The sequence below is a fragment of the Tetrao urogallus genome (assembly GCF_951394365.1).
Source record: "Tetrao urogallus genome assembly, chromosome: 1".
Taxonomy (NCBI): Eukaryota; Metazoa; Chordata; class Aves; order Galliformes; family Phasianidae; genus Tetrao; species Tetrao urogallus.
In genome coordinates this window covers 8,105,489-8,129,372 of record NC_136813.1, presented here as the reverse complement: position 1 = coordinate 8,129,372, position 23,884 = coordinate 8,105,489, and the positions used below count along the sequence as shown (strand labels likewise).

Here is a 23,884-nt window from a genome sequence, read left to right as displayed (position 1 = left end):
GGAACAGTCCTGCAAAAACCCATTTCAGCAGGCTTCTGTAAAAGACAAACTGGCACTGGCACAGGCTGTCCAGAGAAGTTGTGGATGCCCCATCCCTGGAGATGCTCAAGACCAGGTTGGGTAGAACATGGTAGAAGGAAGGGATGCCATTCACAGGGACCTCAACAGGCTAAAAAGGTGGGCCAGGTGAACCTGATGAGGTTCAATGCGGCAAAGTGCAGAGTTTTGCACTTGGGCCAGAGGAGTCCTAGGCATCCATACAGACTGGGAGGAGCGGTCCTTGAGAGCAGCCCTGCTGAGAAGGACCTGGGGGCACCTCCCCTATGAAGACAGGCTGAGGGAGCTGGGCTTGATCAGCCTGGAAAAAAGAAGACTGCAGGGTGACCTCATTGCAGCATTTCAGTACCTAAAGGGAGCCTACAGACAGGAGGGGAATCAACTCATTGAAAGGGTTGATAACAGTAGGACAAGGGGAAATGGTTTGAAGTTGAGGGGGAGAAATTTAGGTTGGATATCAGGGAGAAGTTCTTTACTATGAGAGTGGTGAGGTGCTGGAACAGCTGCCCAGAGAGGTTGTTGTTGCCCCATCCCTGGAGGTGTTCAAGGCCAGGTTGGATGGGGTCCTGGGCAGCCTGGTCTTGTATTAAATGTGGAGGTCGGTGGCCCTGCATGTGGCAGGGGGGTTGGAGATTCATGATCGTTGAGGTCCCTTCCAATCCTGGCCATTCTGTGATTCTGTGAACTAACAGCACAGAGCACATTGTAAACCTCATCTTGGTTGGTGATAAGGCCCCTGTCAGCCTGAGCTGGTAGATGGCAAGCAGGTCATGGCAGGAGGTTGGAGCTAGGTAGGCTTTAATGTCCCTGGATACTGGAATAGATCTGGATACTCAATATGTGCTTCTAATTAACTCAGCAAAAATCATTTCTCTAAAGGCAGTGGAGCCTCCAACATGCTCAGTCCACATCTCAACATCTCACTGAACACCTCACTTGTGGCCCTACTGCCATCCTTGATGGTGACCTTGATTCAGCCTATGAGGAGCTCATTGTACCAGGGTATTGCTAGGGCCAAGAATCTTGGCATGTTCAAAGAAGAATTGGAAACTTAAATAATGTGATTATTCAGAGTTATTATAGCTAATGCTAACAAAAACTTTGGAAAGGAGGTAAAGCCTCATGCTCCAGGGTGTAGGCCAATCTCTGACTGAACTTTCTAATAGCATAAGACCTTAGGGCCGATTACCTAGTTAATATCTGCTTGCAGCTGGGTTTCATGCACTGGACTCTGTGTATTGCCATATCAAAGAAGGATAAAATATATGACTGTAATTTCAGCCTCATCCAAAACCCCAATTTCTTCATTTCCTATATAGCTAACCTCTCTGAGACCCTGTTGTTTCTTAACCTGCAAGATAGGACTTTGCAGCTTTAGAGAAGTATTATAAGCCCTTGGAAATGCTTGGCCATCAGATAACTCCCTCAAAATGGCAGTGCTAGGAAGTTAGAGATACATCCTGCTATACTGTAGCAGGTAGCAATAATAATAGTATGAATCACACAGAGGCGGTAGCTCGTTGCAGTAACTGATTCGTGTCTCAAATTGCAGCCTTTAATGATGTCTGTAGCTAAGGAGGATAACCTCTTTGTAATTTTCCCTCCAAACAGAGGTATAGAAATAACAGGGGTTTTTGTTTGCTTGTTTTGAATGAGATTTTGTCTTATTGAAAAAAGTCTTTCAATAAAAACAAAAGTTTCAAGGAAAAAAGAACTCCTCAGATTACACTTTTTCATATGTATGTGTATATACAAAATGTTAAGTTTGAGTTTAATGACTGATTATAAAACATTACATAACATAACTTTTCCTAATAGTACTCTGAACTCTTAATAAAATCCAGCTTTTTGGATAGGTGACAAATTCCTAATGCCATTTCAGTACATATTTGGATGAGAATTCCATTAAGTAGTATTTCAGTAAGCACAGAATATGTTTTCATTTTCTCAGTGTCATCAATAATGCAAAAATCAATCATGGATGAGTTTCACGCAATACTCAAATTTGGGGGGGTTGCTATCAAAACTGTTGAAAGATCAAATGCCTTTAGGCAACAACAGATGAAGGTTGCCAACAAAGCTGCCTAATTGAAACCGTGACTGCAATTTTCACTTAAAAGATAGGGTCAATTGTGTCAATGGAATGATTTACTCTTTTTTTTTTAATTGCTTACAAGCTTGATATAACTGAATTTGGAAAACAGAGAACCATTGAGATACTGGCATTCATATGCTCTAATGCTGTTATGCTTTTATAACTTCTGATTATCAGTCATGGGATAAATCTTCCAGACTTTTTGAGTTTTAGATTCCTGTAGCATGAAAAAAAAACAAAGCATGAGCTTTGTTCTGCATTCAGCAACATAAGCATGCTGATATGTACAGACAGATGATCATAAATTATTATGTTAATGCAATTTAAAAATATTTGTCTGTTATAATTGAGTTCATGCAGCCCTCCTGGTGTGGAGGGCTGTAAAAATGCTAAATGCTATTTAAACAATGTAAAAATGTAAAAATGCTTTATATTGTTACAACTGCCATTTCTAGTGATACAAGTGCATTAATATGTTGATTAAAAACAAATCACATCTGAAGTTAAAGCCACACAGGTTTAAGTTTTGCACTGTAATGGAAGCATGACATCCTGCAAGGAGATTTCTGCCCTGTTGTAGTGACTGGCATTTTAAACCTGTCTAGAAATTAGGACATGTGTGGTTAATTATCACTAAGAAGACAGTGATTAAAAAAGGGAGAGCAAGCAAAACTAGAACACAGTAGAAACTCCTAGTAAGGAATGAAACAGGGACCAGGACTGTGACAGTGATTTTCCTGTGAAGTTTTCAGCAGGCAGACTAATCTCAGACACACCTCATGCTGACCTTTACACGCGTACCTCCTAAACTTTCTGGGTGACTTTTCTCCCCCCAGCCCTTTGCTTCCTCCATCTCCCGGCAGGGCTGCCTGCAGGATCTGGTGATCCTGCTTCCGGACAACGCTAAGCAGCCTCCACCTCCCTCCCTTCCCCTCTTCCCTCCCCAGCTACTCACTCCCTCTCTCCCCTCAGGCTGGCAGGATTCCTGGGGCAGAGCATGCAATCAGTTCGCAGGGAGCAGCCACTGCAACAGGAAAGATGCAGAAGCACAACCAGAAGGAGCACCTCTACAAGCTGCTGGTGATAGGGGACCTGGGAGTGGGCAAAACTAGCATCATCAAGCGCTATGTCCACCAGAACTTCTCCCCCCACTACCGGGCCACCATTGGGGTGGACTTTGCCTTGAAGGTCCTCAGTTGGGATGCTGAGACTGTGGTACGGCTGCAGCTCTGGGATATTGCGGGTAAGTACAGAAGGAAACCCTGTTTCTAAAACGTCTAGAGACTATAGACAAAATATAGATCCGTATTTGTTTGTACCAGTCTTTAAATTGCCTTTGTAGTGAGAGAGAACTTTAAGGTAGCTTGAGATTCTGGAGTTGCCACAAAGCCAGCAGATGCATAAACAAGGGATGTCAGAGCAAAACGTGTCCTGCCTGATTTGTTTCCCAAGCCCTCAGACCTGTATGGGGACATGGACTCCTCTCTCCAGGTGCCCTGACTCTTCCCTGCAACTGCCACATCATTAGACTCACAGATCTCTGGGATGGGAGAGAGGTTGACAGGAATTTTTTGCTCATCTAGTTAAGTTAGTGGAAGAGATGAGGGATTCAGTAAGATGGCTAATGTGATTTTTATAGTTATAAAATAACAAAACAAAAAAAATCCTGGTGTCACTTTGATCACAATAGGTTTTTTTCCTTCCTTTCCTCTCTCTTCCACATTTCTTGCGCCCAATAAAATGTAAAAACTTCCGCAGCCATTTGAAAATTGTTTACATTTGGCCAGACTTCTGGTGGTTAAAATGTATTTGGTCAGATTTACTTATCCTCCAAGAATAAACTACTTTATTTTAATTGTACTTTAGCCTAGAATAAAGAATCTAACATCAAGAAAAAAACAACAAAAAAAAAGATAATTTAATCTTGGGGGAGGGGGAGATGGCTGGGGAGAAAAAGAATAAAGAAGTCCATCTCTATAATTGCATATTTACATTATTAAAAATGGGAATTGGCATTGTTATAGTCAGTGTTTTTTTTTATATTTGTCTTCCAATTAAAACTACAGCTTTTACTTTTTGCCAACTCCCTTCCTAGAGTTGAAGGATTTTTGAGTCAGTGGGCAAAATAAAAGCTGTGTATGGCATATTTTGCATGCAGTAAGTAATCCTTCCTCACGTAGCATACATGAGAATCCAAGTTCAGCAAAAACACGACAGCTTGCAGCTGAAAGGAGGGCATCTTCAAAACTCTAAATTAAGACACTGTGTTCATTAAGTAAGGAATGAAGGTGCAGTTTTAGGCAGCTGTGCCAGCCTGTGGTTTCAGGGTTCTAGTATGGTGTTGTGATGAGTAAAACTACTGAAATAGGAAAATTCTTAACATTCATATTCATGGAGGGTGTGCCTTTCTTCCACAGTTAGCTGACTCGTATCTGAGCACTGAATTTGGCACCGAGGTACTAAAACTTATGCAACAATGCTGCTTTGTGCATACCCTCAGCCTTTTTACACAACCATAGAGTTTTGGGGCTCTATGGTTCTAAATAAGCCCATGTCCAGTATTCCATATCACAAATCAGAATAATGGGGAAAGCATTGCTTTTATTGCTCATCAGTGATTGTAATGATGAATATGTATACATCCATCAACATTTTTTTGTGTGGGAGGAAAAAAAACCACTTCTAATAGTAAATTCTGAATGCATTAGGGACTTAAAAGAATGTATTTTGCATGCTTTGTTTCGGAGATTTATTACACTACTAATCATGTGCTAGCGGATCATATGATGTAGCTTTCAGTCAGGCTGCAGAAGCAATTACACCGAGTTGTAGTATACTGAATGACTAGCATGCTTTCTGAGTTATCACACATGACAGAGAGAATTACAGCACAGTACTAAATTTCATATGAATTGCTCAATTCAGAGCATCTCTGTGAAGGTCAAGACAGTGGCCGGTAATAAACAGAGTGCTGTCTCAGTTTTAATGACTTCTGTGTAGCTGTTGATGGCTGTACATAGAAAATAAGTTCTGCAGGTAACACTCTCCATTCAGAGCAGAGTGGAGTTATAATAATGGATCTGACTGATGAGGAAAAAAAAGCGTTTAAAAATGATAGTGAAGTGAAACTGATTGGGTATATGGTGGGAGTGGAAGTACTTTGTCCTTTTGTGGCTGTCATTTGTCATCACTTGCAAAGCACAGATATATAGGGTAGGAGCAACCTCTGTCTTTTGCTAGAATCCTTATTACTATGTCATGTTCAGCTCTGAGGATAAAAATTATCATAGAATCACAAAATGGGTAGGAAGGAAACATAAAGCCCACTCAGTTCCAACGTCCTGCCATGGGTTTGTTGCCACCTCCATCTCAGGCTGCTCAGGGCCCATCCGACCTGGCTTTGAGCACCTCCAGGGATGGGGCATCCACAGCTTTTCTGGGTGGCCTGTGCCAGTGCCTCCCATCCCCACAGTAAATAATTTTTTCCTAACAGCTAACCTAAATTTCCCCTCTTTTAGTTTAAAGCCATTCCCCTTTGTCCTATCACTATTAAACCACGTAAAAAGTCATTCCCCTTCCTGCTTATAAGCTCCCTTCAAGAACTGGAAGGTTGCAATGAGGTCTCCCCGGAGCCTTCTCTTCTTCAGATTCAACAAGCGCAGTTCCCTCAACCTTTCTTCACAAGAGAGGTGCTCCACTCATCTGATCATCCCTGTGGCCCTCCTCTGGATCCACTCCAGCAGCTCCTTCCTGTACTGGGGGCCACAGGCCTGGACGCAGTACTCCAGATGGGGCCTCACGAGAGCAGAATAAAGGGAGACAACCACCTCCTTCTCCCTGCTGCTACTCCTTTGTTGATGCAGCCCAGGATGCTATTGGCCTTCTGGGTTGCAAGAGCACACTGCCGGCTCACGCTCAGCTTTTCATGCACCTGAACCTCAAGTCCTGCTCTGTAGGGCTTCTGTCAAGGAGTTCTCCCAGTCTGTACTCACATCTGGGATTGCTCCAACCCAGTTGCAACACCTTGCAATTGACCTTGTTAAACCTAATTAGGATCTCATGGACCCATTTTTTTTAAGCCTGGCCAGCTCCATCTGGATGTCATTCCTTCACAGAATTGTAGACCAAAGAGTAGCTTCCTATTTGAGTGTGAAGTGGCTGCTGAGCAACCCTTTCAAGGGTGGCAAATCAAAGGCAGCATTTTTTTAGTACCTACCACCACTTTAGAAGATCAAGTAATTGTTCTCTGAATGTACAACCTTCTATCAAATACCTGTTAGGTACAATTTGGTATCCATAACTTGAAACAAATCATAGAATCATAGAATAGCTTGGGTTGGAAGGGATCTTAAAGATTATCTAATTTTATTCTCCCTGGTATGGGCAGGATTACCAACCACTAAATCAGCCACTTCCTTCTGTTCTGTCAACTGCACCACTCACTTGGTGACATCAACAAATTTGCTGAGGGTACACTTGATTCTGCTTGATAAAGATGTTGGATACAAATGCGTTTTCTCTCTTTAACCAAGCTTAAGGATGTTGGCTTAGCATTTAGGGCATTTTTACATTGAAGATAATGGTGCAAACATGTCAATATTGTTTTGTATCTGTACTTCTATATGAATATATATGTGTGCATATCTATATATATCAGATATTGCTGCATCTCTCACATTCTTATCTCTCCCTTTGTACAGCCAACATTACCACCAAGCATGATTCTTACTTACACTTCATTGTTTGCATAAGTGGGCAGTAAATTGTTTAAAAATTTAGAAATAATTTCATCAAAAAATATTTTGAATAAAATTAATGTGAAGCTTATGTGTATTATTAGTAAGAATATACTCGATGACTTCATGCTTGGAGTGGTGCTCTCTAGCCACCAAATTTACCAATTTTACCTCTGATCACAGATATAAGAATAGCTACACATGCTAACATTCTCCTTGTCTTTAATTTCATCTCAATTTTATTTCACTGAATGTCCCAAAAAACCTGCTGTGGTATTCATGTACTTCTTGAAATATGCCATCACCTGTACTGCTGTCTGAAATATCTTGAGATCTTGTTCCTCTGGCTTTTGTTTTGTTTTGTTGTTTTTTTTATTTGTTTGTTTTTAAACTGTTACCTCTGTATGAGCATCCTTTAAATTTGTCAGGAGAGATTTTTAGAAGGGAAGCTTTAAAGGAAACAGTCATATTTTGAACAAGGCTCTTAAAAGACAGAATCACTGTCTTCCCTCCCTTCTCTCTGGGGTAGCTCTGCAGAAGAAACCACCTATTGCAGACACCACATCCAGACGTCTTTGCTATTCAGTTCTCTGTAAGGCTCCTCTCTGTGCTGTTGTCCATGTGTTGTGCCCATTTAGCTGTAGACTTATTGCAGGCAGCAGCTCTCTGGGAGAGGCATGAGGCAGAAAGCAGCACTCACAGCCTTCCCCTCACCACTTTCTTTTTCAGAACTATTTCAACACTGCCGTTATCCCTCCTGCTATGCATGTGTGGGCTGCATTATTCACAGTTAACAAATACATGTTGATTTGCTTTTACAAAGTTGGATCTCGACTTACAAACTTGGTCCACTGCATTAGAGACATCAGGCAATACCAATGACAAAAGACCAGTTTAATTGCTTTCCCTGCAATTTCCACCTTCAGAAGCAACAGTATTTGCATATAGTCACATGACTTAGTAGTTGTAAATTTGCTGGGACTGTTATACTCCAGAAGAAGTAACAAGACCATTCACTAATGCGAGGCACAGTGTGTCCTCAGTGGTTTAAGCTTTCAGTGCCTGCTGAAGATTGCAGTACATATGCATAAATAAGATAGTCATGGTGATTTCCAGGCTAAGTTACCTTGAAATTACTGTTCTACAATCATAAATATGTCCTTCACTCTGATGGTTTTATTTCAGCTGTGATTTGATGGGATCTGAGGGCCTGATCCAGACCATAGGTTGCTTTTCTACATTTTGGCATGCCACGTGCAGGGAGGGTGCCTTTTGGCTAAGTTTCAGTCCTGCTTCTACAAAGACAATGACTTGACTTCAGGGGTGAAAAATCTGAAAGGTGCTTTGAAGTGGAAGATAAAAAGCGTTTAAATCTTTTGCACAGTTTCTAGCTTCTCAGTTTGGGGTAAAGATCACTGGATCCCAGCTTTCCCCTTGTAGGATGAGGGATAGTGGCAAGAAGTGAAACTCATTGTAAAACTGGGCGTTAGACGGTTTTAATCAATTTTTATCTAAGCTATTTTTTAGATACTAGCACTTTCTCATTAGTTTTTATAACTTTATCAAAGATGATAGTGGCTTGTGGAGATTGCAGAGTTCTGCAACTTATTCTTCTGTAGAGTGCATTTATATAAGCTATAAAAGTTCAGGTGTTGATAGCTTTAAGCTTATTAAATTAAATGATATCTTGCTGCAGAGGTGCCTCTGATATCAGTATGGACAAGTACAATTTAGAAAGCAAATCCTTCTTTTGAATGGAAATCTTGTTGTTTTAGCACCTTCATCTGTTTGGGATCACTTCAAAGTGGATCAAAATTTGTCTGGTTTTACAATTAGGCGTCTTTTACTGAATCAGCTGAGTGTTAGCTACTATTTTTCAGCTCACCAGGGTGTCAAATAAATCGACTTATAAAATCATAAAATGTCCTGAATTGGAATGGACCCATAAGGATCACCAGGTTTGTGTTGTTGATATTTTCCTGGTTTCAAGTTTGTCGATTCCTAGGTTGTGCTGCTTTGCCTCCATGGGGAAGCTTATGTGTCCTCGTAAGTGACTATCCGGGCCGAGAAGATGCCCCCTGGGTACCTTTTCTCAGTCTCTGACTAAAAATAGACCTAGTCTTTGGTACAGTCAGTGAATGTTCGTGAATGAAGTTGGGGCTGGTGAATCTCAATGGAGACCACCATCTCACTGCACCAAAATCATCAGACTTGTGGGGTTTGATGCCAGATGCCGCACAGTGGTCTTGCAAGAGGTGCAGCAAAGTCCAGTGATCCACACAAAAGGTTTAACAGGTTTCTGGTTCTTCCCATTAAAAGCAAAACCCACCTGTCCCAGATTCTTGCTATAAAGCATGTTCTAATGTTTAAGACTGCCTGTGAGATTCCAGTGAATACCTAATGGTTGATCTATTTTCTAACGTAATTACTGCCTATGCCATTGTGCTGCTGAAAACCTGAGGCCACATTCTGACACCTTTAATACATCAATCAGTGCCTATTTTTGTGAGTAATTCTGCAAAAGGAAATGGTTTTAGGAACCTCATCTATTAAGATAACTGTTTGCTCACATAAAGTGGGACCTTTGGAAAAAAAGTCTTCCTGGATGCTAAAACAATATTTTGCACTGCAAGCACGGCACCGACAGAGTTCCCTTTCCAGCTTTGCCTTTCAGCTTAAATAAAAGTAAACCTATTATGCAAATGATATAATACTAAAAGTATGTGGTTACAAACCACTTATTTTCAAAGTTTCATAATGTCTTCGTGCCAAATACGTTCATATATTAATTGCAGCTGATAGGGAAGAAGATCATTTTAAAAAGGGGTTAGACACTTTATTCAGCCATCCGCTTCTTTCCTTTCTTTGAAGTGATTTCTAATTGAGGTTGGTGAGCTCTCTTTGCCTGCAGAAAGCAACTTTCACAGGTACAGGGGCTTTTCTGTGGAGTGAAAAACCTGCGTATCCACAAATGCAGTTGAAAGTAGGAGAAGAAATTGGTGTCATAGAATTTGTCAGTGTTTTATGAGCCACTGTTAGCCAGAAGAACACATCTTCGGAGCCTTTCCTTCCTCCTTGTGATGCATGATTTATGTGCTGTAAATTAATGATTCAGTGAATGTTCTGTAACAAAACATCCCACCTACCTTAGAGAATTGTGTTACAACAACTTACACAGTATGTAAGGTCCGAGTTCAGTTATTCTTGTATCTACATCACATCTGCAATGTAAGCAACTAAGAAATTTACATGAAAAGTAAGAAGTATTACTGTAATGCATCAAAAACAAACTGTATTTGTTTTTTTTGACCTCACTGAGATGTTAATCAGATTTCTGTCTTTTTTTGCATATACCTTCTAGTAGATGAAAAACATTTTCTTAACAAGGAAATTGCGGAATAGCACATGACTTAGCCATGAATCTGATTTTCCCTTCTGATAGGAATCATAAGACATTTTAATAAAGATAACCATACGAAATTTTCAATATGACCTTATATTTTCTGGATTTTTTTATATTTATATCTTGCTTTATCAATGGAGAGCAGTGTTTGTTTAAGGGGGAAAAAAAAAAAAAAAAAGATGAGGAAGTCAGATACAAATTGGCTTCTGTGTCCTTCAAAAGACCTTGCCATTGCTGGAACAACTATTGCATAAAACCAAAGATGAATACAAATAGGTGGTATTGTCTCCATGATGTGCATTCAGTGAATTCCAAGGGCAGGCCCTAAATCTTCCTGGTCAGTGCCATTTCCATTAAATACATGTTCTAGAAGCCCAGGTCTCATTCCAGCTTTACATTTGACAGCGCGTTTAATCACATAAAGCCTCCACAGCTAATCTCCCAGAGGTGAGACAAACTGGCAATCTTCTTGTCTGTGAGAACCTACTCATAACTACACGCATCCAGAAAATAAGGCTAGAAACAGGTTTACATGGAGCACTGTCTGTTTTCACAGCTTTTTTTCCCAGCTGTGGAAGCTTATGATTAAATACAATGCCTGTCTTGCTTAAGGATTGCAGTAATTGTTAGATGTCTGGGGTATTTACAATTGTTCATTTTTGGGTCACAGCTTGGCAATAAAGATCAATGGAAATTCTATTCTTTTCACTTCAAGGAAAATGCTGTGTATTTTTGGAATGGTTTTTTTTTTTTCAATTTTCCTGTGAAAATAGCATACATATTAACAAAACCCTTATCACCAATATATTGCATCTTAACATCATTGACTTTTTTTCACTGTTAATCACATGAAATTTGAGACGTTTCTACACTGAAACCTAATGTTACCTTTTTTCTCACAAAAAAAAACCCCAACAAATACAACAAAAAATCCTTGTCTCTAAATATATTTCCATAAAATTCTTTGAATTCAGCAAATAAAGCCATAAAACTTCTAAACAAATCTAGTGTGAAACCTCTTCTGCCACCTCTTACTGGAGCAATATAGTTCTTTGTATTTCTATTGCTGTGCTGGTTCTGATAATGCTTTCCACTTCTGTAAGGTTTTAAATCCACCTTTCTCACCTTTATGCTTTGCATCACCACTAATTAAGTTCATAATGAATCTAATGTCTAGTGTAGCTCAAGAGCTTAGTTAAGATATGGTTGAAAATATGCAGGACTTTCATGCATAAGGAGATCAACTGTGTTAGATATTTCCCAAATAATAATGTAGTGTCAAGGAGCTTCAAATCTCGTACCTAGATCTTTTGTGACTCTTGTTTAAAATCCTATGAAGTGTATCAAGAGCCATGTACTTTCCACAGAAATCTGGCCACTTAATAAGACTGAAGTTCAAGCTTGTCATGCTGTTATTACATTTCCTTGCATGCTTGCTTTAAAACTCCTCTAACTCCTTTTTCTTGCTATACTTCCATTCTCATACAAATGAGTCTAGCACTGTAGTTACACTTATTTAGACAAGTAATAGCTTTCCAGAGGTGTCAGACTTACGAAATCAAGCTCTAACTTCAGTAGTGTTGCACTAGAAAATGTGCTATGTGAAATACTTAGTTGGAAGCAATGATATTTACAAGTTGTTTTTGTTTTTTTCTTCCCACGTTCATAACCACAGGTCAGGAAAGATTTGGAAACATGACCAGGGTCTATTACAGAGAGGCCATGGGAGCATTTATTGTCTTTGATGTTACAAGACCTGCAACATTCGAAGCTGTGACAAAATGGAAAGAAGACTTGGACTCTAAGCTTGTTCTTCCAAACGGCAAACCTGTGCCAACAGTCCTCTTAGCAAACAAATGTGACCAGGGAATAGACGTTCTTATGAACAACGGCATCAAGATGGATCAGTTCTGCAAGGAAAATGGGTTCGTGGGCTGGTTTGAAACATCAGCCAAGGTAATGTTTCAATTTCTTTTTAAATGTTTGTCTTTGTGCAGAGAAATTGGTTCCCAAAATAGCTCACAGAGTTGAAATGTCTAACTTGCATTGCTTCTATTTTGGTGGATTTAATTAATGGTAAATTTGCAAATTCATAAAGCCTTCTGTGGTAATTTGTATTTTCCTTATGTATTTTATTCCAAAAGAAATCATAATGATATGAAATGCAACTTCTCTTAAGATTATAGACCAGCAGCAAATGTACTACTGGATAACAACATACTCTGTAATAGCCTAGGGAAGAAGATGACTTTTGGTAAGATGCAAGGATATTAATTTTTTTTCCATAATTCTTGCATTGAATGTTGTCTCTAAATATTTATATAACCACTGTCCCTTAGAAATCTGATCTGAGACAAGAGCTTCATTGTGTTAAATTCCAGAAAGCCAATCCATGGTAGCATTCATAGTAGTATAAGTGTTATAACCTTTCAATCTCAATGACCTTTTCAGAAAAGTCAACATAACCAGGGAGGAGAAGAGTACTGAAGCTGCTGAATGAGCTTCTCTTTTGTTCAGTACTTTGCCTTGGTGCGGATTTCATGGGTGACTGTAAGAAACTCAAGATTAAAATCAGAAAGGCACAGGGATGTTTAGAGTGAAAAAAACATATATCCAGGTCATGACTCCCATACATCAATTTGAGGTTTCTCATACAACTTCACTACATAAAAATTTGCAGAGCTGGCATACTAAGACTGAGGTTCTATGAAAGGGAACTGTCTCAAAGACCCTATTTGACTATATGACACCTGCATATTGTTATAGTTTGTGAAGGATTGTTATAACCTTTTCATTTATGTAGTTTAATTTGAATAAGGGACCCAAGAAATTGTGATAGTATCTGTAAAAACTGTATTCCAAAAATGCAGTAAACTTTAGTAAGGTTACCGTGCAGGAATTATGAAAAGCTTCTGCCTCTAGATACCTCGACAAGATTTCTGTTTATGAAGAAAGGATGTGACCAAGAATAAATAAATACGCAGTACAAATACCCCCACCACTGTATTTTCGAAAGCTTTCAGTATGTTTAGTCTTTTAAATAGAGCCTTTTTCCTCAACTCTTTATCTATAAATCTGCTTTGCATTTCCAGCCTTTTGTCTGCCTCCAATTTTGGCTCATATTCACAGAACTGAGGAGAGGAGTGCTTGACCCCTTCTGATGCTGAATGGGTGTTTTTGAATAAATATGTTGTCCCCACATACCTAAGTTCCACCTATATTTTCATCTCAGTGCCTTGCATCACGTTTTTCCTCTAACTCTTTTGAAGCAGAGTGAGAAGCCTGTGATGTGGCTGTCTAGACACCTCTCAGAGTAAATGAAGAAAAATGTACCTTTCTGTATCATCCTGAATTGGGCACATCTCCCTAAAAGGAATATTAGCTCTCCATTTACTGTCAAGAGATCTTAACTCTCTATATCCTCCCTATAGCTGTCTAAAATTAGCTTATATGATTTACACACTTATTATATTTGTGTAGTTTCTATCACGATGCGACCAATTTTTTTCTATCACATTCAATAAGAAGATAGGAAATCTCATATTGTGATTCCTATTACCAGCAATTGTATCCAATTAATTTCAAGTTGCTGGAACCGTATGCAAAATAATGATTTAAACACAACTTCTCAATGGATATTATGTTTATTATATTCTCTGATTATGAAAACATCATTAACAGCCCGGGAAGACATCTGGATATTTTCAATACAAACAATTTGGCTCTGACTTGGCCAAAATTTTTAGCAGACTGAAAGACAAAATTTTGTATTCAGTTTGTATGAACACTTCATGAAAGTTACTTAAGAATTTTTGGATGATATGCTTGCATTTTACTTTTCTTGGCATCTGGACATCTTCTAAAGTATTAATACTTAAAGGAAGGCTCACTTATAGTTAGCAGAAGTAACAGCAGGTAACTGCTTCAAGCACTTTATGAGCTGTGGGCTAAGACATCATTGTAGTCAGCGTCTCCTTGTTCCTACTGAATGGCCTTCAAAGTAGTCACTTTTCAAAGTGCTGTCTTCAGGGAAACACTTTGGTCTGTGTCCATGAGGCAATTATCTTCCTCTGCGAATAGGGTTCATCTCATTCCTGCTGATTTGTGCTGGATGAAGCCACTGGAAGCCAGTGTTCCTCTATAGGACAAACAAATATTTGCTGTGAATTGTGTTTAGTTCTGGTTTAACTGAGAGACTGAGATCTCTTACATCGGGTTCTTCATGATAATTATGGCAGAAAGTTAATTATTCCAGGAGAAAAGGAAAACTTGGGGAGCAAAGCATTTGGAATAGCAGCTGCAAGTAGAAGATTTACAGAGCCAGGGGAATTTAATAACAAATTATTTTTTTGCATAAGAATTACATGTTCTGGCCCTTTTTAGTATTCTGTCAGGTGTCTATCTGCCTTTCAGGTAACAAATAACATGAAATATCTCATCATAATTGATATGGAGCCTATGATGTGTGATGTTGTATATGGCTATTTTGTTCAGAACTAGTTATTCTTCATTCCTGGCATGTACATGAGTCTACATTTCTTGGGGACAAGAATCAATTCACTAACAACTCAAGGTCTAATGGTAAAATCACCACCACCAAAAAACAAACAAAAAAACAAACAAAAAATCTGGGAAGAAATGTACAGCAGATTGGTTTAAAATGCTTGGATCTATAAGGTTTACAGAGATAACATGAATTTGATGGAACAGAGGTACAGGATAGCTCTTGATTGAGAAACAGAGGTTTCATTATTCTAGTTTTTGTTTTGCATCAGCAGCTGGTCACTGATCTTTAACCTATGAGTTCTAGAAATCAATTCCAATCTGTTCACCTCTTAAGAGCAACACATTTCTAGTGACATGTACAAACAATTTCAAAGGTGGCATGGTGATGGAGGCTGGCTTGTCTTGGGCAGAATTGTGGAAATGCAAAGGATAATTAAAAGATATCTCAAAAGAGGAAAACTCAGACTAAGTTTCTGTAAGCCAAGTAGGCTTAAGTTTTTGAGTTATTTAGAAACAATAATTATCTAGATTCTTCTTGCTTTATTTAGCTTAGGAATAACTGCTGGCCAAGCAGTCCTCTGCTTACCACTGAAGTCATGTTGGAATATAAAGTAATCCAACTATGACAAAACTTGTCTTCAATAGCCATTGAGGGGAGAAGTGAGAATTGAGGCCCCCATTCCTTTTATCAAACTATGTTTTGAAGATACAGGCTAGGGTCTAAGATCTCCATATCTGATCTTCATCCAGAATTGTAGGCTCTAAATGATTCAAAGTAATCACACTAAGGACAGTGAAATCACAATACTTACGGTGAATGAGATCACGATAATTTCCCCATTTGGTCTTTTTTTTTTTTTTTTTTTTTTTACTAAACAGAAGTTCTTATAACTATTATTTTAAAATTTTAGTTGTAGCATATATCCAGTATTCTTTCAGCCTAGGGCATATTAAATAATAGAACTTGGGACTGGGGAAAATAAAAACCTGCCTATGGTTGCTATAGAAAACAGAAACTCTTTCCTGAAGTGGAATAACACTGACAGAGAAGTCATCATATTGCAGCTAGCAGTTTTAGCAGTTCAAATAAATAATAACTCTTTCTGGGGTATCCTGGAATAATTAGGTCTCCAGAGGTTTGCTGCCAGCATGCTTGGAAATGTTATCATCTTCATAACAAACTGAATATGATTTATGTGTTTTGGAAAAACAAAGGTGATTATTTATAAAAATGCATCTTTTAGTTCTGGTTGCCTTGCGAGCTGTGTATGTACCTACCATATTTTATGCTGTCAATGGTTTGAAATTTTTTTCTATAACACTGGAATATTACACCAAAAACATCACTGTACTATTCCCTGGTGCCGGTTTTCTTAACAACTTTAATATAAATCATTTGAGCCACCTAATGTATTCTCTTGTGTTAGCCTGGATTCTTACATTAATCTAAAGGAAACATTCAACCTTTTCCAATCTTCTGCTCCCTACAAAGGTGAAACTTATATTGACAGATTCTCATGTAAGAAGAACCTTGTTGGGCAACAGCACAGTGCAATATAGTCATGTTTTATATATTATAAGTCCAGTAGAGAACCTGGTGTCTTTTACATGCGTCTTTGGTTCGCTCATATCAATTAGGAAATTATTTAATGAATTGCATTGAAAGAAGGGAGATTTAGAATGGATGTTAAGAGAAAATTCTTTACTCAGAAGGTACTGAGGCACTAGCAGAGGCTGCCCAGAGAGCTGTGGGTGCTCCAGCCCTGGAGGTGCTCAAGACCAGGTTAGATGGGCCCTGGGAAGCCTGAGCTGGTAGCTGACAACCAACCCATGGTGAAGGGTTGCAATTTGGATGGGCTTTAAGGCCCCTTCCTACCCAACCATTCTATGATATTGTATAATATTGTGAAAAATGTGTTTTTATAAAGGAGGAAAATTTCTAATTCCTGTTACACATGTAATTATCCAGCATGTCACTAGCGTAACTGAGAAGTCCACTCACTTTTTCGAGACTTTAAACCATCCTTGCCAATGTTTCCTGTTCAAAGATGAAAGTTTTTAACTTGGATTAAAATAGCATCAATGTTAAGCTTATTATCACTTCATAATGAAAATGGAACCATTCGTCAGAACAGACAAATCAGGCAAAACGGAGTGTGTTTAAAATACCTTATTCAGAAGTGAATTTAAAAGTCTTATTTCTTCCATAGCTGTGTTATGATTATGCTTGAGTCCCTCATTCCATGCTATAATCCTGCTGTCAGCATCAGAATTAGGTAAAAAGCCATTAAAATTTTGTCCACATTGCCCAGAAGGTCTAGCAGGCAAGCTTTTCAGATTCTTACCAACAGGGTCTTGCACACTGATTGCTGAGACCTTCACTCTAGACTACTTGGACACATCCTATTTGGACCTGGAGAAAGTAATATCATCTTTCCTTCGTAGGTAATAATGTGTCTTTCCTGCAGCTTGTATAGAACTTAGCTACCAAACACTGGGCACATCAAGAGACCTCTTTGCCACTATTCTGCTGGATAACCTTTCAGAAAGTCACTCTATTCTCTAACCCAGACTCCTCCAATGAGTAATGTATTGCTCCTTACATTTTCTTTTTAATTTGCCCCCCTCTCAAAATCTACTCCATCTCACTGCGCAGAACCATAGAAAATACTTCGGCTTCTGCCATAAACCAAGATATGAGGCTGACATTTCGACAGAAGATTTCAGTTCAGATATACAGTCATATATATGTATATATATATGTATGTATGTGTATGTGGAATACATTGTTGATTTTGTTCCCTGGAACTAAAAGAAGAATTGCTTCAGAGCACACAACAGGCATCAGATCTATCCAATAGCTCTCTGGATCACTGTGATGAAATATATTGCTTAGTGCTGGTTCAAAAGCAGTACATTCACAGAATCACAGAACTGTTGAAAAAAGGACTTCCTGTGGTCATACCCATCATACCTGACACCTTGCTCAAGCAGGGGCATCTAGAGCAGGTGGCCCATGATGGAGTCCAGTAGGGTTGTGAAGATCTCTGAATTTGGACAGTCCCCAGCTTCTTTGAGCAACCTGTGCCAATGTTCAGTCATTCCCACAGTAAGAAATTGTTCTTTGTGTTCAGATGCAGTTTCATGTGTTTACTTATATCTACCTCTTACATAAACCTGGACATTTTGACATTTCCCTCCAAAAAGAAAATTTGTAATTTTTTATTCCAAACAATCAAGTTGCTCAGTTTAGGAAAATCTTATATCTAACGGAGCCTTTGGCTGAGGTCTGGGTTAGGACATGCTGCTCTTATTCGTCAGCCCTGGGGGCTGGCAATGTCTCTGACTGCAACTAGCCTTTCTTCAGGAAGACTGTCCTGAATCCATACTTGATCTGCTTCTGATGAGAAGGTTTCTTACTGTAGCATATTCAATGAGCTCTAACAATTCAGTTCCAGAAATTATCTTTTTCTTGGTAGTGCAGTCAAGGCAGTTCACATCTGTGAGCTTCATGATCATGCACCTGGATGCTTTTTAACTTGTGCTGTTATGTTTTCCTAGAAACCCAACCATGGTGATACAGCACATCTTAATAAGTCTTTGCTGCCAGCACTTTGCAAGAGAGCTCTGATAAGGGAGTTTGTGTAGCCATTTCCTCAAATTGGTTGCTCCAGAGAAGTGCAGATTAAAAGGTCTTTAAAGCTTTATCTCTGCTCCTGGATTTTATTGCACGATAGAAAGAAAATGGGAAAACTATGTGGTTGACACTGAGTTCCACATAATACCAAGGTGTTCTGGAATTTGCAAATGCTTACTTATGAGAAGCTGATTTCTTCATCTCCAGTAAGGTTCCCATCCAGGTCCAGTTTAGGGTTCACATCTCTAACTGGCGATGCTTTAGATGTACCAAGTGCCCTTGTTTGGCAGATATGCTTGCACACATGTTGTTATAACAGAGTAGTTCAGTTGAAAGGGATCTTCAAAGATTACCTAATCCAACTGAAAGGCTACTTCAGTGCTGATCAAAAGTCAAAGCACATTAATGAGGGCATTGCTCAAGTGCCTTTTGAACACTGACAGGCATGGGGCATCAATCACTTCTCCAGGAAGCCTGTTACAGTGTCTGACCCCCCTCATGGTAAAGAATGTCTAGTCAGAACCTCCTTTGGTACTTCTTACTGCTGTTCTCACATCTGGTCATCGGTTTGCCCTCTTGATTGCTAAGCCATGCTGCTGTCTTGTGTTGTCCCTGCTGTCACCATTACCCCCCTGTCCCTTCCTGCTGAGCTCTCCAGCCACTCATCACCTTATCTATGCCCATATCTGTCAGTTCACCATCCCAGATGCAGCACCCAGCATTTTGCTTCCTTGCACTTCACTTCCAATCTGCAGATCCCACTGCAAATCTTCTCATCCCTACAGGGACTCAGCAGCACCTCCCGGCTTAGTGTCATCAACAAACTCGCTAAGGGTGCATTCAACTCCTGCACCCAGATCACTGATAAAGTGCTGAATAGATGTAACTTTAGAATAGTGCCTTAGGGAACGCCGTTGGTGACCAACTGCCAGTCAGATGTAGCCCCATTCGCTGTGACACTTTGAGTTCTGCCCTTCATCCAGTTCACCATCCAGGGTAGCACGAACCTATTTTTCTCACAGTTGGACAATTTGAAGGGAAGGTGATCTGCAGCAGTCATCATGATTCTTTTGGTGTTTCATGTAGAACAAAATGTATAATAGTGGCAACAGTTAAATCATTTCTACATAGAATGACATTTCACTCTGTTTTCTCTCATATATATATATCATTTTTTTCAAACATAATTTTATTTTTAGGCTTAATGGGTCTGTGTCCATGTTTCAATATGATCAGCAGGGTGTCTGTGATTATTCCTCTCTGTCGGGTCTTATATCTTGATTATTTTTTCTTTGTATTGGCTGGATGGATTTGCACCTGCTCCTTTTTCTCTGTCCTTTCCTAGATTGCTTTCCAACACCTCCTCTTCACTGAAATTGTCAGATCCCTGGGTGTGTGTTTGGATAGCAGATCACCTCCTACTCTCTGCAGCTGCTTTTCTCCCTAGGAGAGTATTGACTTTTTTCTTTTATTTATTTAGTTAGTTAGTTAGGTTTTTTTCCCCTACGCTGTAGGAGGAGAGGTGCAGAAATCAATATTTCATTAGATAGATCAGAATCAAGCAACGTCTGGTCAACAGAACTGGGGCAATGATTAGGGTTATAACAAAAGGCAACAACAGCATCAGAAGGGGGATGGTCAAGGCATAGAGCTGCTTTGGTGGCATGAACACAGACTCCTTGCAGAGAGTGACTTAGTGTGCTGCTTCTCACCTGTACTACATTCCTGCTGTCATCTGAACCATGGGAGGTTCTGAAAGTCAGCTAGAAGCTAGAGGCTAGAGTTGGATACAAACTTAAGAGCAGTAGTGCTGGCTGTAGAGGTCACCCTTCCTCTTCTGCTCCCTTGTCATCTGGCAGAAATTTTCAACTACACAGTTTGGACCATTCAAATACACTTTCATTCAAGAGTCATTGGGCCAAAAGCTGGATGATAATATGACCGATCCAGGACACACTGTGGGTGGGACCTTTTATTCCTTTCATCACTGCATAGAATTGCAGAATGGCTTAGGTTGGAAAGGACCTTATGATCATCCAGTTCCAACCTCCCTTGCCATGGAATTTGTTCCTTTCCAGTAATTCAGAACCAAGAGCAGAAAATTGGTAGTGTGGCTGGAAATGCAATTTGCAGAGTTGGTACTCTGGCAGAGAGTAAGGTGAACATGAACAGAAAATCAGGAGTTATCCAAGTGGAATGGTGGGAGCCCAGCACAAACCTTATAATAATCAGTAGATCTGTGAAACAATAGACTCAATCTAAAATGCAACTAGCAAAGAAATCAGAAAGATGAGTTGACTTTGGTAAATCATTTCATTAAAAAGGAGAAAGAGCAATGCAGAAAAAACATTTCAATTTTTCCCAAACTAAATATTTTGAATTTTTATGTCAAAACAATATTCACGTGTTCAGTTTTGGTTTTCTTCCAGAAAAGCAAAAAGCAGGTTTAATAATCTGATTTTGATTTGGTTTGAGTTCTGGTTGAGGTAGAACAGCATTGCCTTTCTTTCTGAATTTCTAGTTTCAAGCACCTGAATTTCGTCTAGCATCAGTGAGGATAAGAGATGGTCACCTACACCCATGTTATGTCTCTGTGGGCTTAGGGTCAGTTCCTCTTTCCCACTCGGATAAAATGTTGATCTTATGTCTCTGACAAAGTGGATTGCTGTTAATACATGTCAACATCAATGGATTTGGGCACAATCTCAGAGTGTCACTAAGGCATTCTTGAAAAATTATGTGCTGCCATCCCAGAAGAGAAGCAGCACATAGCTAAATGAAGTGCTTACCAGTCAGTTAATAACAGAAAATATGATGGGAAGGACTCATGGCTTTTTTCACATTTAGCAATCCTGTTTTATCGTTAGCTCACTAAGCAGCTCTGAGACATTTCTCATCGCCTGCTTTTTTCTAAGAAAATTTCACGGTGTCTTGAAAAAGACTTTTGGTGCCTGCCTAAGGAATTTGCTTGTCTGGTCCCAGAGAACCATGTGATACTGTGGCCCTTTGACAGCTCAGTGCAGACCTGATTCTCAGCTCTTTTTTACTTTTCAGGCGTTACTATACAAATGGCTTGTCTAAAGATTTCTTTCTTTTTTTTTTTTTTTACAACCAATGGATATTCTTTTTAGGACAGAATGCAGATGTTTAAATTCAGTTGTTGAGTTGAAGAATGCTTTGAATTGTTGGCACTAATTAGCATTTTCAGTTACATACACAGACTTCAAGTCTTTACTGTGGTGCAAAAGTGAGGCTCACAGCGGAGTTTGTGGAGCTTTACAATAGATTGCAAGGGGATTAGAAATCAGCCTCAGAATCTATTGCTTTGTTTTTTGATCTCCAGGCTGGATATGGCTCTGGGCAGCCTGGTCTTGTGCACATAGCAGGGGTGTTGAAACTAGATCATTGTGTTCCTTTTCAATGCAGGTCATTCTATGATTCTATGATCTTTCATGTAATTGCACCATCCTATTGAAACACACACATACACTTCAGTTTATTTTTTATAGATAAACTTCATACTTAAAACACCTCATCTGAATTTCTTGAACACATGCACAAACAAAGTGTTTCACATTAAATTATGCAGGCTATTTTGTTACTGTTGCTGCACTGATGCTGAGCATTTTTTGAAGGTGGACTTCATGGCATTGTGTTGTGGGTGGCTGTGGTCTCAGTACAGAAAGCCTCAGGCACAACTTGGAAATGTGGGTCATTCTTAAATTGTAAATAATATATCATTTTCCTGGAGCAAGAGAAGTATGTGTGTATGCATCAACACACACATATATTTGTATATGGATTTACATATATATATATATTGTTGGTGGGTGATCTTATAGTTCTGGGCTCCCCAGTACAAAAAAGACAGGGATCTCTTGGAAAGAGTCCAGCAGAGGGCCACGAAGATGGTGAAGGGCCTGGAGCATCTCTCCTATGGAGAAAGGCTGAGTGAACTGGGTCTGTTCAGCCTTGAGAAAAGGAGACTGAGAGGGGACCTGATCCAGGTCTATAAATATCTAAGGTGTGGGGGGCAGAATGGCAAGGCCGGACTCTTTTCAGTGGTGAGTGGAGACAGGACAAGGGGAAACGGCCGGAAACTGCAGCATAGGAAGTTCCACACCAATGTGCGCAAGAACTTCTTTACAGTGAGGTGACGGAGCACTGGAACAGGCTGCCCAGGGAGGTGGTGGAGTCTCCTTCTCTGGAGATGTTCAAGACCTGCCTGGATGCCTACCTGTGCGACCTGCTGTAGGGAACCTGCTTTGGCAGGGGGGTTGGACTCGATGATCTCTGGAGGTCCCTTCCAACCCCTACAATTCTGTGATTCTGTGATATTCCATATCAGCAGTGAGTTTCAATCTCTTGCCATAGAATCATGGAATCATAGAATCATAAAAGATTCTGTGTGATAAAATACATGAAAACCTAACTAATTTTAAAGAAAAAAAAAAACACACACTACAGTAAGCATTATTTAGTAGAGTCAATTTTTAAAAGCTGTTTATTAAGGAAAGTAAACTTTTGATGTTGCCCAGAGAAAAGTTTAATTATATTCAGGAAATATGCAGGATAGTGCAATTGATATTGACTAATCAACCTCTTTCTCTTTCACTTGCAGGAAAATATAAACATCAATGAAGCTTCCAGATGCTTGGTGAAACACATAATTGCTACTGAGAGTGATCCAGTTCAGCCTATTGAAACAGATATTATAAAACCACACTTGAATTCTGGCAAGATTGTCAGCTGTTCGGCTTGCTTTAAATCCTAAGAGACTTCCAGACTATTCAGTTCAGCAAGAGCTGAACAACTATAATTCACAGTGTATCCCTCATCCAGAACACTCACCCTACCCAGATTGTCCATAAACAGATTTCAGTCATCTCAAAAATCTACTTACATTCTTCCATAATTTGTGAACAGCTAAAATTTGTTTCAAACTTTTCATTGATAGCAACTATTCAAAACTGCCATTGGTAATTAGTCAAATAAGACCCATGGTGATGGCTGTGTTTTCCTGGTTGGGTGTCACCACCAGTGATATCAAAACCTATTTCTCTGCAATGTGGTTTCTGAAAGCTCATTTTCGAGATGTTCCAGTAGCAATAACCTATTTATTCCTTGGTTCTCCAGCACATCCTCTCAATTCCCTTACCAGACAACCATAGTCATTGCACTGTTTTGCTTCCCATTACACTTGAATGATCTCTTTTTCCGTGAGGGAGAAGATAATGATAATGAAGATATAGGTGTTCAGGGAGAGGCAACAAGAACATGCAATGTGAAATATTCCCAAGTTCATTCTCCTGGATGAGTTGGCAAGGCTGAGGAAACATGCAGCAACCATTCATGTCATTCAGTTCTTTAGATCTCAGATTGTGAGACTGAAACTGCAGTAGTTTTTGCTGTGTCTCCCTGAAGACTTACAACAAGTAAAGGGTAATAAA

At 39.5% G+C, this 23,884-nt stretch overlaps 1 protein-coding gene across 1 annotated transcript; it reads left to right on the top strand.

Annotated features, from left to right (window-relative positions):
* Nucleotides 1-953: 953 nt before the first annotated feature.
* Nucleotides 954-23,208, top strand: RAB38 (RAB38, member RAS oncogene family; the record flags this gene model as incomplete). The annotated part of the gene is given in 5 exon segments (XM_079550690.1): nucleotides 954-990; nucleotides 993-1,059; nucleotides 3,133-3,395; nucleotides 11,967-12,247; nucleotides 23,056-23,208. Coding segments are annotated over 5 exon segments (801 nt in total).
* Between the last annotated feature and the right edge of the window lie 676 nt (nucleotides 23,209-23,884).